The sequence below is a fragment of the Pituophis catenifer genome, unplaced genomic scaffold (assembly GCF_029215685.1).
Source record: "Pituophis catenifer annectens isolate HBS135680 unplaced genomic scaffold, rPitCat1.0.hap2 SCAF_9, whole genome shotgun sequence".
In the NCBI taxonomy this organism is placed as follows: Eukaryota; Metazoa; Chordata; class Lepidosauria; order Squamata; family Colubridae; genus Pituophis; species Pituophis catenifer.
In genome coordinates, this window is record NW_027256889.1 from 9858526 (window position 1) to 9872707 (window position 14182).

General features: G+C 44.8%; 1 protein-coding gene across 1 annotated transcript; it reads left to right on the forward strand.

The window, feature by feature from the left end:
* The first annotated feature begins 309 nt into the window (after window positions 1-309).
* TYROBP (transmembrane immune signaling adaptor TYROBP) lies at window positions 310-12079 on the forward strand. The gene is given in 6 exon segments (XM_070949696.1): window positions 310-399; window positions 402-483; window positions 2855-2875; window positions 6950-7087; window positions 8734-8762; window positions 10221-12079. Coding segments are annotated over 6 exon segments (432 nt in total). The 3' UTR covers window positions 10293-12079.
* Window positions 12080-14182: the final 2103 nt, after the last annotated feature.

A 14182-nucleotide genomic window follows, 5' to 3' on the forward strand; every position in this document is an offset into this window, starting at 1 on the left:
GGAAGAATTAAAAGGAAGGGGGGGAAAAAACCACCTAGAACTAAGCAAACCCCAAAAGGCAAAGAAGAAAGAAAAGAGGAAAAGGAAGGACAAACATACAGGCAACGTGACCGAAGCTGCATCAGGTCAGAAGCAAAGCTGAGCTCTCGGCCTCTTCTTTTTAAATTGGAGTTACTTCCGGAGAAAGGGGAGGGGGGTGAGCATGAGGGTTCTTGCTGACTTGATCCCATCACGATGACAGCCTCTTCCCTTTTTTGAGGTTTCCTGCTTAGAGCTATTTCTTTTCCTGTTCTCTCACTCTTCAGACGGATGTCACCACTGCCCCTCCAGTCCCAACGCCCTCACGCTTGGACGCTCCTTCCCAACAAGAAAGTCTTCAGGGTCAACGGCAATCCCCCAGTTTGGGAATGGGAATCTCTAATATGGCACAGTTAGGATTCCCCATCCTCCCCATTCTCCTGGGTTTGAACTGGCCTCAGTTGGGTAAGTTGGAACAATCCTTTCTAGTCTCCTTCTCTATCTTGGCCTCCTTTGGATTTCGTGGTCCCATTTTTTTTTTTTTTAAATCTCCTTTGGCTTTCAGGCTTAGAAAGGATTTGCCTTTTATTGACTATCCCTTGATGAATATAATTTCCAGACATTTTCTCAGGAAGCATTTTAAGAGGAAAAGACGTGATAAAGCACATAGATCCTTCTCACTAGTCTTCTGGGATTGGGGGTGGCCTCCCAAAGCCAAATCACGAGAAGAATTCTTTTCTTCTTCTCCTTCTCCTTCTCCTTCTCCTTCTCCTTCTCCTTCTCCTTCTCCTTCTCCTTCTCCTTCTCCTTCTCCTTCTCCTCCTCCTCCTCCTCCTCCTCCTTCTTCTTCTTCTTTCTTCTGTTGTCCCTTTTCTAGCTACAGCCTCCCAAATCATCTTTTTAAATAACCATTATTTGCTAAATCTCTGAAGGGTTGGTGACTTCTCTAAAGCCTGCAATCTTATAGGACACCTTACCAAACAGTTTCAGAGGAAAAAATATCTCTGGAAAAAATTTTGGGGTGTTCACGACCACGGAAATGCAATATGAGAATATGAGTACAAAATGATTCCTTGGGTCTTCTGGTTCTCTGTTGAGCTATCAGTTATGGGCTTTGTAATTCCTGTTCCATTATGTCGAAAATGTACAAGCCTTCACATCAATTGCAAAGAATCCGATCTAGGGGAAAGAAAGACAGGGCCGGCCAAAAACGTTGAGCCCTCTGCATGATATAATAGCCCTGTGATACATTCCTCAGAGAAAATATGTTATGGCTTATTGTGTACAACAGTACAGCTACAATCTGCACAGCAAGTATAAATCCTCCTCCCGTACATCTTTTATTTTAAACGTTTAAAATACCGTGTTTTTCTCCTACTCCTTCTCTTCTAAATCATGAGAGAACTGGGGGGAAGAGACATAAATTGGGAGATGGATTCCCCCCCCCCAACTTCCAAGACATTCTACCCAGCATCTTTGGGCTTGAAAAGATCACTGATGGCTGAGTTTACACTCACAAAATATCAGATTAAGCAATAGCTCTATTCGTACAACTGGCATAAAGGTGGCATAATTTTAATCTCGGTTATGTTATTGTGGCCTAGTGCACTGTCAACTCCCTAGGCTAATATATAACTCAACCCCAGTTGCGCAATCTCAAAAAATTTATTGATTTAGTAACACAGTTAATTATGCCGAGTGAAACGGAAGGTTTATACTAACAAGAGCAACCAGCTCCAGCTCCGTTTCAACACAACACAGTCGCCTCTCAACACTGCCAGACGGAGCTTTCTTTTTCCCCTTCTTGAAAAAGGTTGGAAAAATTAAACACTGCGGTCTGGATTATTTTCACAAATGTTGAATCTTTACTCTGTTGATTTCTGTAGATTAAAGCAATCAAAGGAAGCAAAAGGGAACCAATTGTTTATTGCCTCCCTGATGGCTTTACAAACCTAAAATTCACCCCATAGATATAAACCCTCTATTGGGGGGTGCTGGGTGAAAGATTGCTTTCATGAACTATAGCCAGGAGTGGGCTGCTGGGGGTTTGCACGGGTTCGGGAGAACCTCTAGCTAAGATTCTATGCAGTTCAGAGAACCCCCAAATCCCATTCCTGGCTGGCTCACCCACCACGCCCTACCCCTCCCAGGAGTCCCCACGTGGCCCGTTTTGGATGCAGGTAAATGCAGGACTCGGGGACGGTGAAAAATGGGCCTCCTGGAAGTTTGGGAAGAGCCCATTTCCGGCCTCCAGAGGGCCTCCGGAGCTTGGGGAGGCTGTTTTCGCCCTCCCGGAGGCTCGAAAAAAGCCTCCAGAGCCTGGGGAGGGCAAAAACACCACCACCCCACCATGGTGCAGGAGGCTGACTAGGCCATGCCCACCATGGCCACGCCCTCCAAGTAACCGGGCAGAGAACCCCTTGCTAAAAATTTTGAAGCCCACCCCTTGCTATAGCTCACATCATCCAAGTAGCTAGGTTGATGTAGGATTCAGATGGGGTGAAGTGGGAGCCATTGCTCTAACGCACACACATCAGGCAATCTCAGAAGGCCTCCAACCCAATGAGGTTTTTTTTAGCACATTGCATCTGTTCATTGATTATTTGCTTGTAACTGTCTCATGGGTAACTTGGGTCTGCATATCCAGCCTGTCTCCCTTTCCTTTCTCCCACCTTAACCATTGAAATCCTTCATTGGTCTAACTCAGTGTTCGAGCTACTCATTCTATCATTCTCTGGAAGAAATGAATTGGGTAGGGGGGGCTTGTTTAAATGGTGCCGCAAACTAGATAACAGACCCGGCCTCCTTTCTCTCTCTCTCTCTCTCTTTTTCACAGGAGCTGCCCAAGGTGCAAACGGTAAGAGCCATTTCACTTCCCTGTTCATAAATAATTGCCTAGCCTGTAAATAACGCAGAGAGAAAACAGGGAAGTGCCACAAAAATAAATGTGTCTTGGGAACAGCCTTTGCCAGTCTGGTTGCTGTGGAAAGGTTTTGAACTCCGAGTCCCCTCCAACTCTTTGTTGGAGTATTTATGCTGCCTGAAAGATTATGGGAGTTTGTTTATCAGATATATATATATATATATTTTAATGGAGAAAAATCAATGTGGTCACTAGAAGTCAAACATGACTTGATGGCACATAATAAATCAATCAGATTTATATCATACTGTTGTTTCACCCGCTGAAGATGGCACTGGCTGCTCCCCTGTTTGACCCCCAACAGCAAATTGTGTGAAGTGGGTTGGGGGAGAGAGAGAGAGAGTGACTGGCTGCAAATCCTTGTCTAGCATTTTTCACAGCTATGCCACGCTAGATCTGGAATTAAAATCCAGTCATATCCGTAAGGCACTATATTGGAGAAAGATGATTTAAACAAAGCAGCTTGTCCTCTGGTATACAAATAGGCAAACCATTGCTGTTTAAAATTTTAGTGCCTCGCCAATTGTTTCTCCGCATTGCTTCTCTGCAGGAGAACTGCTAACATTTGTAATTAATATGCTCCATTGGTATGTATTTCTTAAGTGTACGTTCCCTTCTTGTGTAGATTTCTCTATAGCAGGAATGGGGAAACTTGTAGGCTTAGCATGTCAAAAATTTGGAAAATGCTCAATGTGATTCTGCTGTCATCTCATATGCATGCACACACATACACAGGGAATGGAGGGGGGAGAGAGAGGGGATAAACAGATGGACGGATAGATGAATAAAAGGACGGACGGATGGACAGATAGATGGACAGACAGATGGACAAGGACAGATCAGGGGTGAAATCCAGCAGGTTCTGACAGGTTCTGGAGAACCGGTAGCGGAAATTTTGATTAGTTCAGGGAACCGGCAAGTTCCACAATAAGGATATTTGCAATATCCTTCCCCAGGAGTGGAGAGGGAATGGGGATTTTGCAGTATCCTTCCCCTGCCACATCCACCAAGCCACATCCAAGCCACACCACACCACGCCCACCAAGCCACATCCACAGAACCGGTAGTAAAAAAAATTTGGATTTCACCACTGGGACAGATGGACAGATAGACAGCTTCAACTCTAGTGCCACCACTGTCACTGAAAAAGGCCACCTCATGCCATTCTTCAAGGCGTGTGAGCTTTAGGGGAATGGTGCCACCCTAATCTTCTTGAGGCAGCTTCAAAGAATGCTCTTTTTTGCAGCCTCTGCAGCCTCCAAAAACTGTACAAAAGCAGACTCCATTCTCATGAGAGTTTCATAAGCTCCACTTCTGGAGGCCTCAGAAGCTGCACAAGAACGCACTTCATTGTCATACGGCCTGTGAAAATTGTGTGAGAAAGAGGCTTGTGCTTTCGAGAAAAGTTGTTGTCAAGTGTTCATGAATTCTGATGTGTCCCCCACAAAACATTGTGGTGTGACACCTTTGACATGCATATCCTAGCAGGGGTGGTACTCACTTATCCTCACTACCGGTTCGCAAATGTGAGCACACACGCCATCTCCGCGCATGCACAGAGCAGAGGTGGGTTTCAGCAGGTTCTGACCAGTTCTGGAGAACCGGTAGCGGAAATTTTAAGTAGTTCGGAGAACCGGTAGTAAAAATTCTGACTGGCCCCGCCCCCATCCATTCTCTGCCTCCCGAGTCCCAACTGATCAGGAGGAAATGGGGATTTATTTATTTTTTTAATTTGATTTATATGCCACCCTTCTCCGGAGACTCAGGGTGGCTTACAATGTGCTAAGCAATAGCCTTCATACTTTTGTATATTTATACAAAGTCAGCTTATTGCCCCCACAACTAGGTCCTCAATTTACCTACCTTAGAAAGGATGGAAGGCTGAGTCAACCTTGAGCCTTGGCGAGATTCGAACCTGCAGTAATTGCAGGCAGCTGGTCTTAATAACCAGCTTAATAACAGGGTGCCTTAAACCACTGTACTACCAAGGCTCTTTTTTTTTGCGGTAACCTTCCCCTGGATTGGGGAGGGAATGGAGATTTTACAGTATCCTTTCCCCTGCCATGCCCACCAATCCATGCCACACCCACCAAACCACACCCACAGAACTGGTAGTAAAAAATTTTGAAACCCACCACTTTTGCAGAGCCTTCCACGCATGTGCAGAGTGTCAAAAATGGGACGTGATGACATCCAGGCAGGTGAGTGGAGCCTCCCTCAACCGCCGCTACCGATTTGGCCGAACCGGATAGAACCGGCTGAATACCACCACTGTCTCGTAGCTTCGCCATCGCTGCTCAATTGACTTCTCCAGATTGTTGAACAAACCCAACACCAGCTTGCTGTCAGCAAAGTCGTAGCATCTGGTGTTTTCATTCTAGTCTCCAAGTTCTGCATTCTATTGTACTTATTTATAGATTCAGTCTGGCCCTTATTAAAGGAAGAAAATGCCATTTGCCATTTCCTCACTCCTTGCTCTTAAGCCGATAGGCCTATTTGAAATTTATGTGTACAATGAAATTTCACTCGTTTTGAATTTTTGCCATGCTGCTCTACTGTAAATGGGGAAGCGCCCCTAATGGTGAAACTCACATAGAGGGAAAGGCATTATGTGTAGGGGAGAAAAATAGCTTGCAGAAATGGTCACCACCTGAAAAAGGTAGCAAGACGTGGAGCAAAGGTGCCTTTTAACACGTAGCCGGTACTATACTTTACTGATGCTTTATAATTCTATAAAAGTGAAAGAATGCTCGTCCCTGCATTCAATCTCTGGAGTTATAAATAAAAATTGTAAACTGAACTTTTAAAACGCCAATTTAGCAACAGGCAAAGCAGCCGCGACTCGCTTTTCCTGTTTTCTTCTGCTGATCTTTGATTATAATAAATTAACACTGAAAACTGTTTCTACCCTAATCCAATTGTCTGCCCCTTTCCCCGAACCTGCTCCAACTAATTCTAGGCTCCAAAGGCAGGCAGGAAACGGAGTTAGTAAAAAAAAAAAAAGGTCTGATAGAAAATAGACACTGTGCTTATTGCTGCTAACTCTTCTGACATTCCTGGAGCTGCATTAAAGATGCAAGGAGACTCCCTAACTTTGCGTCTGCCCTAAACTGGGGGTGATTCTGCAGAAAAGGTTACTTTGGCTTAATGGTAGTACCAACCAGGGGTGAAATCCAGCAGGTTCTGACAGGTTCTGGAGAACCGGTAGTGGAAATTTTGAGTAGTTTGGAGTACTGGCAAATACCACCTCCGGCTGGCCCCAGAGTGGGGTGGGAATGGAGATTTTGCAATATCCTTCCCCCAGGAGTGAGAAGGGAATGGGGATTTTGCAGTATCCTTCCCCTGGAGTGGGGTGGGAATGGAGATTTTACAGTATCCTTCCCCTGCCACACACACCAAGCCACACCACACCCAACCAAGCCATGCCCACAAAACCAGTAGTAAAAATGTTTGGATTTCACCATTGGTCCCAGAGAATAACTGTAGCTCAGGGCTGAATTATGGAATTCTTGGTGCTCTCCGAACTTGGTTGTTTGGCTGCAGACGTCTCACTACCTGACCAGGTAACATCATCAGAGCACTGATGATGTTACCTGACCAGGTTATAAAGCATCTGTTTTGCAAAGCAAACAACCAAGCTCAGAGAGCACGTACGACCTCATGGTAGGGCCAGCTTCTCATTGCCAAGAAATTAGGGCTGAAAGGATCAGAGGTGGTAATCAGCCGGTTCGGACCGGTTCGGGTGAATCAGTAGTAGCAACCTGTGGATGGGACCGCCCACCCGCCCCAGCACTATGCTATGCCATTTATCCATGTTTTCAAGCCGCATGCATGGGTGCAAGTTGCACGTACGAGAAAAGTGCATGCACGGAAGGCCGCGGGCTCACATTTTTGGTGCTGGGTGAACCGGTAGATAAATTATATTAATCCCACTTCTGGAAAGGATACGTGAAGCCCTAGACAGCACATCTCTATGCTTCTCACAGTTGTATCCTTTTGAACCCTCAGATTGTGGCCATTGCTTTCGGATCGATCCCGGCACCATTGCAGGAATCGTGCTGGGAGATTTGTTCCTGACTTTGCTCATTGCTCTCGGAGTCTACTACGTGGTCAGCTGCATCTATAAGCAGAAAGCAACCAGCAGTGGTAAGGAGGAGAGATTCCCACGTCCCCAGTGCACACTTTCCCCTTGAAGAAATGTCAGTGCTTGATGGTGCGTGGATCTAAGTGAAAGGACCGTGTGCCCACAGCAAATGGCTGCGTGCTGAATTGGCACTTGGCAGAGTAGACGGCGTTTGATGGCCTTGACCCTCACTGTTTTAGCATACCATCCGTGCCAAGTACAATCTGCACAGCCTCCATAAGACAAGGTCGCAGAAGCAGAGTTTTTTCAAACTTGGCAACTTTAAGATGGGTGGACTTCAACTCCTAGAATTCTAGGAGTTGAAATCCACCCATCTTAAAGTTGCCATGTTTGAAAAAACACTGTTCTAGATAGTAACACAACCCTGGTGTCAGACTGCGATGCTATCTCAAAATTAAATGAATTTCCAAACTGCCAATCTTTAAGGAAATCTTTCTTTAATTGAGCACAGCCAATCATGACTCCGCGCGGACAAGACTGACCTTTTGCCCCCCAATCCCTCTCTTTCCGATCCCCAAATCTCTGCTTCTCATTGGCTATCTTCCAAGTCATTCTTCAGACTTCATTCCCCAGGAATGTGCCCCCTCCCCTCATTTCCACGACAACCCGGCTTCAAAGGGATTTAGCAGGCAAAAGTTCCAGAGTTTATCTCTCGCTCTCCTCTGCTCTCCATGCCAGCGTTGAAACGCTGACACCTGGTGCATTTGGAAAAAAAAAAAAGAAGAAGGGCCTATGCTTTCTTTTTCTGATTTTTAGCAGACAAAAAGGAAGAGCTTCCCTCAATCTATTTATATCTATAGATCTATATCTATAGCAGGGGTAGGCTGCTGGGGGTTCGCAGGGGTTCGGGAGAACCTCTAGCTAAGATTCTGTGCACTTCGGGGAACCGCCAAATCCCACTCCTGGCTGGCCCCGCCCACCCAACCCCGCCCCTCCCAGGAGTCCCCACGCGGCCCATTTTGGATGCAGGTAAGTGCAGGGCATGCATGGAGGCTCGAATAGGGTGAAAAACGGGCCTACCGGAAGTTCGGTAAGGCCAGAAACAGCCCCGTTTCTGGCCTACAGAGGGCCTCTGGAGCCTGGGGAGGCCATTTTTGCCCTCCCGGATGCTTGAGGAAAGCCTCTGGAGCCCAGGGAGGGCAAAAACACCGCCCCCCCACCACCACCATGGTGCAGGAGGCTGACATGGCCACGCCCACCATGGCCACGCCCACCCAGCAACCGGGCAGAGAACTCCTTGCTAAAATTTTTGAAGCTCACCCCTGATCTATCATCTATATTTCTATCATATCTATATCTATCTATCTGTCATCTGAAGTGTTACAAAAGAGGCGTTAAAATGGAGGAAGGCGGCAGAGAAACAAGGTAGAGTTCTTCAGGAAGTCAGTGTTCAGTGAAACACGTGGTCATAAGGGCCTCTTTTTATTTTTAAGCCCAAAGAAGTTCAGGTGGTTTTGTTTGAAGATTCAAGTTGGCCAATCCTAGCTTGTAGCCGCAGCCTTTCAGTAAACCGTTAACCACAGTTTCCGTGTCACATCTTTCAGCAAGTGAGATAACACAACCTCCACTCCCGCCTCTTGGTTCTCTTCAGATGGGAATCTCAAAAATATGTTTCATGCACTCATTGCCTTCTCTTTCTTCTTAACAGAAAAGCCTCAGCATGAATCTCCCTATGAGGTAAGTATAACGTATAAACACTATATTTACTTTTCTTCCTAAGGTCTCTACTGTGGGCTGTGGAGTGACAGCTGCAGCTTCTCTACTAGCCTGGAAGGGGAAATAAACAAGGACTTGTTGACATTTAACATTGCACACACGCACCCAATGTTGGCCCTACTACAAGAAGCCAGCTTGCATGCGATAGTAAAGCTGGATTTGTTTGTGGGCCAGCTTGTCGTGATGATGCACCATCCCTGATTCGGACAGGTTGTTTTGAACACAACGATTGTCTTTTGTTAAGCCAGGTTTAGAATTCAGAATATTGTAGGGACCGAGTCAGAGAGAATGTAGGCTACTATGTGATTTGTTGGGTTTTGACTTAACATGAATCCAATCATGATGTGTTTGTTTTAAATGTGAGTTATCGATTCTGTGCTGTCAAGTTGGTGCCCACCAGGCATTCCCAATAACGAAGAATTTTATCACAGATTTGCCGTAAAGTCTGAGAGTTTAGTTCCAATACCTGTAAATGTTACTAAGAAAGGGAGCACTAAATGCAGCTAATTCATAATTTTTGTCATTTCTTGGCTAAATAGAATGTTTATACATTCTCAAATAATCTGTATATACTCTGGAGCAGGGGTGAAATGCTCCCAGTTTGGACCGGATTGCTTGATCCGGTAGCGATGGAGGCGGATGGTTCGGAGAACCGGTAGCAAAAATCCCTGCCTCCCCCCCCCCTCCCCGCACATGCCCAGCTGAGCTGCATAATCATCAGAGGCTTTTTTTTTTTTTACTTTTAAAAGCATTTTTTCTACAACCTCTTCGGCCAAAAAATGCTTTTAAAAGTAAAAAAAAAAAAAAAAGCCTCTGATGATCGTGCGGCTCAGCTGGGATCATCAAAGGCTTTTAAAAGAAAAAAACTCTTTTTTTCTTTTAAATGCCTCTGACAATCCAAGCTGAGTTGCCTGATCTGCAGAGGCTTTTTAAAAAATCTCTGACGATCAGGCAACTCAGATTGGATCGTCAGAACCTTTTGAAAGCATTTTTTTACAACCTCTTCGCCGAAGAGGTTGTAGAAAAAATGGTTTTAAAGGTTAAAAAAAAAAAAATTGGCCACGCCCATCCAGTCACATTACCCCCCAGAGCAGAGGACTAGTTGCTAATTTATCAGAGCTTTTGGGAAAAGGACAGAGGTGGTATTCAGCCGGTTTGGAACGATTCAGGTGAACCGGAAGTAGCGACCTGCAGGTGGGCTCACCACACACCCACCCCGCCCCAGCGCTATGCAGTCCTATTTAGCCATGTTTTCAAGCATGGAAGCCACACGTGGGAGCAAAGTGCATGCATGGAAGGCCATATGCATGCGTGGAGGTCACATTTTCAGTGCTGGGTGAACCACTAGTAAATTATGTGAATCCCACTCCTGGAAAAGGAAAATGATAATGTACATACACCCTCTTTCTGACCCTGCAGGAACTTCAAGGGCAGCGAATGGATATATACAGCGACTTGAAAAATCCAGGTTCCCGAATTCCTTACAGATAATCTTCCTCCACTTCCTTGACCTTCCAACATTAAGTGAGAAATTCTGAGATTGGAGTCATTTTCAGAAGATCAGCTCCACTGTTGTGTGCAAGCTTTCCACTGTGAAGTTCTACCTGACGGCTTCCCCTATATAACATCTTGCACTTCAGTCAACATTTAGTCTATTTTCAAAACTGTCTGTGTCTCCCACTACCCATACTTGCTACTCTTTTAATAAGTGTATCACCAAGGGTCTCTTGGGCAATGGAGGCGGCTTATAAATTGAACAAACAAGTAAATAAAATTAGACACATTTAGGACGCAGTGGCTAAGACACTGAACTTGTCCAGGGGTGAAATGCTACTGGTTTAGACCGGTTCGGGCAAACCGGTAGTGAAAAATGCTACCAGTTCGGGCGAACTAGTATTTCCGACTATCAGCTGTGACACACGATTTATATTAGCTAGAATCGTCAGATTTCCTGCTTTCTAGCTAATGTAAATCGCTTGGCACAGCGGATTCCCCCCCCCCCCCGCCTTGCTGTTCTACTTACCTTTGCAGACTCGGAAGGCTTCAAAATGTTCCTTTTTTTAGCACTGCGCGGGTGCGCTTCAAGTGCGCATGTGCGTGAAGCACGCACTCGGTAGCAGACTCACAGAACCGGTAGCAGACTTCAGAGGATTTCACCCCTGAGCTTGTCAATCAGAAAGGTCGGCAATTTGGCGGTTCAAATCCTTAGTATAGGTCTCCTGTATTAGCCGGGGGGGTTGGACTAGATGACCTCCAAGGCACCTTCCAATTCTTTTAGTGTTATTTACCTGAATCACCATCTGTTCCACCCCATTGGTGGTCGTATCATTGAAAAAGTTATTCAGGAAGTGTGAACTTACTGTTCTCTGAACAGAGCCATTATTTCTGCCAGATATGAGGAGATGAACGGCATAAAAATTTAAACAATAAATAACAAAAAAATTCAAAGTAGACAGATTCTGGCATAGCCATCCAGGCTCACAGATCTAACTGAATCTGAGTTGCCCCCATAACCATGTATCCAAAAAAGGCTGCCTGGAAGATTTGGGAAATTTATTTATTAGGTGGTGGTTGTTTTTCGTGGAGGCCTCTCAGTTCCTTTTTTTTTTTTTTTTGGTTCAAAACCAAAAGGGTTGAGTTCAGACACAGCTGCCTTTAGATTTTGAGGAAATTTATATTAATTGAAATTAATAGGGTCTTAAAACCTGATGAATTTGATTTCAATGAAGTTCATTAATTTCACTTCCAATCCAATCATTTACACCCATTTTTTAAAGGTGCAGTCTTCTGGAAAGCCCAAATAGATGGTTGTTATGGAAGATGTGTAAATTGCTTTTACTAGTGCCATTTGTTTATTAACTTCTTCTAGTATACACTGAGTTCCAGGGAGAAGCATTTCCCATAACTTGCTTCTAATCAGAAAGTCAACCTTGGACCTCCAGCATGCAAGCAGATGTTCTATCAACTAAGGAAAGAGAGCGTTTAAAACAAGGATGTTCAACCTTGGCAATTTTAAGACTTGTGGACTTTCAACTCCCAGAATTGCCCCAGCCATCATAGCTGGCTAAGGAATTCTGGGAGTTGAAGTCCACAAGTCTTAATGTTGCCAAAGTTGGATATCCCTCATATAAGAGATTCTTGTTTCCTTTGCAGGGCTGAGACGTTAGGCATATTGTTTTATGGATTTGCTATACTTTTATTACCTTTTTTGCATATAATTTGTGTATATTTTTTTCACGGAGGTTTTTTTTTTTTCATTCAATAAAATTTGCTTTGCTATAATACGGAGAAAATCCCGTGCCTCTGATTGCTGTAAAGCAGGGGTGTCAAACATGATTGTGTTACGTGACGTCACGTGACTTTTTTTTTGCTTTTGCGGAACCAGGGTGGGCGTGGCTTGCACAGGATGTATCCGGCCCACGGGCCGCCAGTTTGACAGGCCTGCAAGAAAATGGCTGGATTCTCATCTCAAACTAAATTAAAGATTACCACACAGGACAGATCCCACCTGTGGGAGTCTCCTAGCTTGATTTCTCAAATACAAAATTTAAAATAAAAGTAAAACAACAGCTGAAATTTCACAAGCTCTCTGATCTTGTGATATCCTTCAACAATTATGGAGAGAATTTGCCTCATGGCTGTATTCAATGACCTTTAATTGCCAGGTTTCTGGCAATGTGGAAAAATCATTAAAAAGTTAAGAAGCTCTAAGCTTCTTAGGGTTCTAAGGTTTACTGGTGATCAAGTTCTATTTGTGCTAGGACTAGGTCTGCAGAACAGATTTCTCCATCATTTCTGGAATTAATCTCAATACATGAAACAAGGTTTTAACAGCATAACTGTGAGAGGCATCTTGAAGTCTTAGCGGACAACCAATTAAATATGAACTGACAGTGTGCGGTAGCAGCCAAAAAAACCAACGCAATCCTAAATTGCATTAATAGAGGGATATAATCAAGATCAAGGGAGGTACTAATACCACTCTATAAAACATCAGTAAGACCACACCTAGAATACTGCATCCAGTTTTGGTCACCACTCTATAAAAAAGATATTGAGACTCTAGAAAAAGTGCAGAGAAGAGCAACCAGGATGATTAGGGGACTGGAGACCAAACTTATGAAGTACGGTTACAGGAACTGGGCATGGCTAGTCTAGTAAAGAGAAGGACCAGGGGAAACATGACAGCAGTGTTCCAATATTTAAGAGGCTGCCACAGAGAGGAGGGGGGTCAAGCTATTTTCCAAAGCAACCAAAAGCCAGACAAGGAATAATGGATGGAAACTGATCAAGGAGAGATTCAACCTGGAAATAAGGAGAAATGTTCTGACAGTGAAAACAATCAAACAATGGAACTGCTTGCCTTCAGAACTTATGGGAGCTTCATCCCTGGAAGCTTTCAAGAAGAGATTGGACTGTCATTCCATGTCAGAAATGGTGTAGGGCAGTGGTTCTCAACCTGTGGGTCGCGACCCCTTTGGGGGTCGAACGATCCTTTCACAGGGGTCGCCTAAGACCATTGGAAAACACATATTTTCAATGATTTTAGGAATAATTTTATGGTTGGGGTTCACCACAACATGAGGAACTGTATTAAAGGGTCGTGGCGTTAGGAAGGTTGAGAACCACTGGTGTAGGGCAAGGGTCAGCAACCCGCAGCTCCAGAGCCCCATGTGGCTCCTTCATCCCTCTGCTGTGGCTCCCTGTCACTCAAAATATATGTCGCAACCGCCAATGTGCGACACCCTCTGGCACACAATTTATTGAGCTTTTCGACACCTAGTAGGCCCACCATGGATAAATAAGGTTTTTTTATACATAGCATAAAGGTAAAAAAATGATATATGCAGTGTTATCTTCATTTTAGATGTCAAAAGGGTTTTGTGGCTCACGGGTGTTTTCTTTTCTGTGGGAAACTGGTCCAAATGGCTCTTTGAGTGTTTAAGGTTGCCGACCCCTGGTGTAGGGACTCCTGCTTGGGCGGGGGGTTGCACTAGATCAGGGGTGGGCAAATGTGACTCTTTTACAAGCTGTGGACTTCAACTCCCAGAATTCCTGAGACAGCCAAGCTGTCTCAGGAATTCTGGGAGTTGAAGTCCACAGGTTGTAAAAGAGCCACCTGTGGACTTCAACTCCCAGAATTCCTGAGACAGCCAAGCTGTCTCAGGAATTCTGGGAGTTGAAGTCCACAGGTTGTAAAAGAGCCACAGTTGCCCACCCCTGCATTAGACGACCTGCGAGATCCCTTCCAACTCTGTTAATCTAATCTAGCACTGATTGTGTTACCTAGTTTGGGTCATGAAACATCTGCAAGGAAACAACCAAGCTCAGAGAGCACCAAGGATCCCTCAGTGCAAACTTGAGCTATAAATATTCTCCTG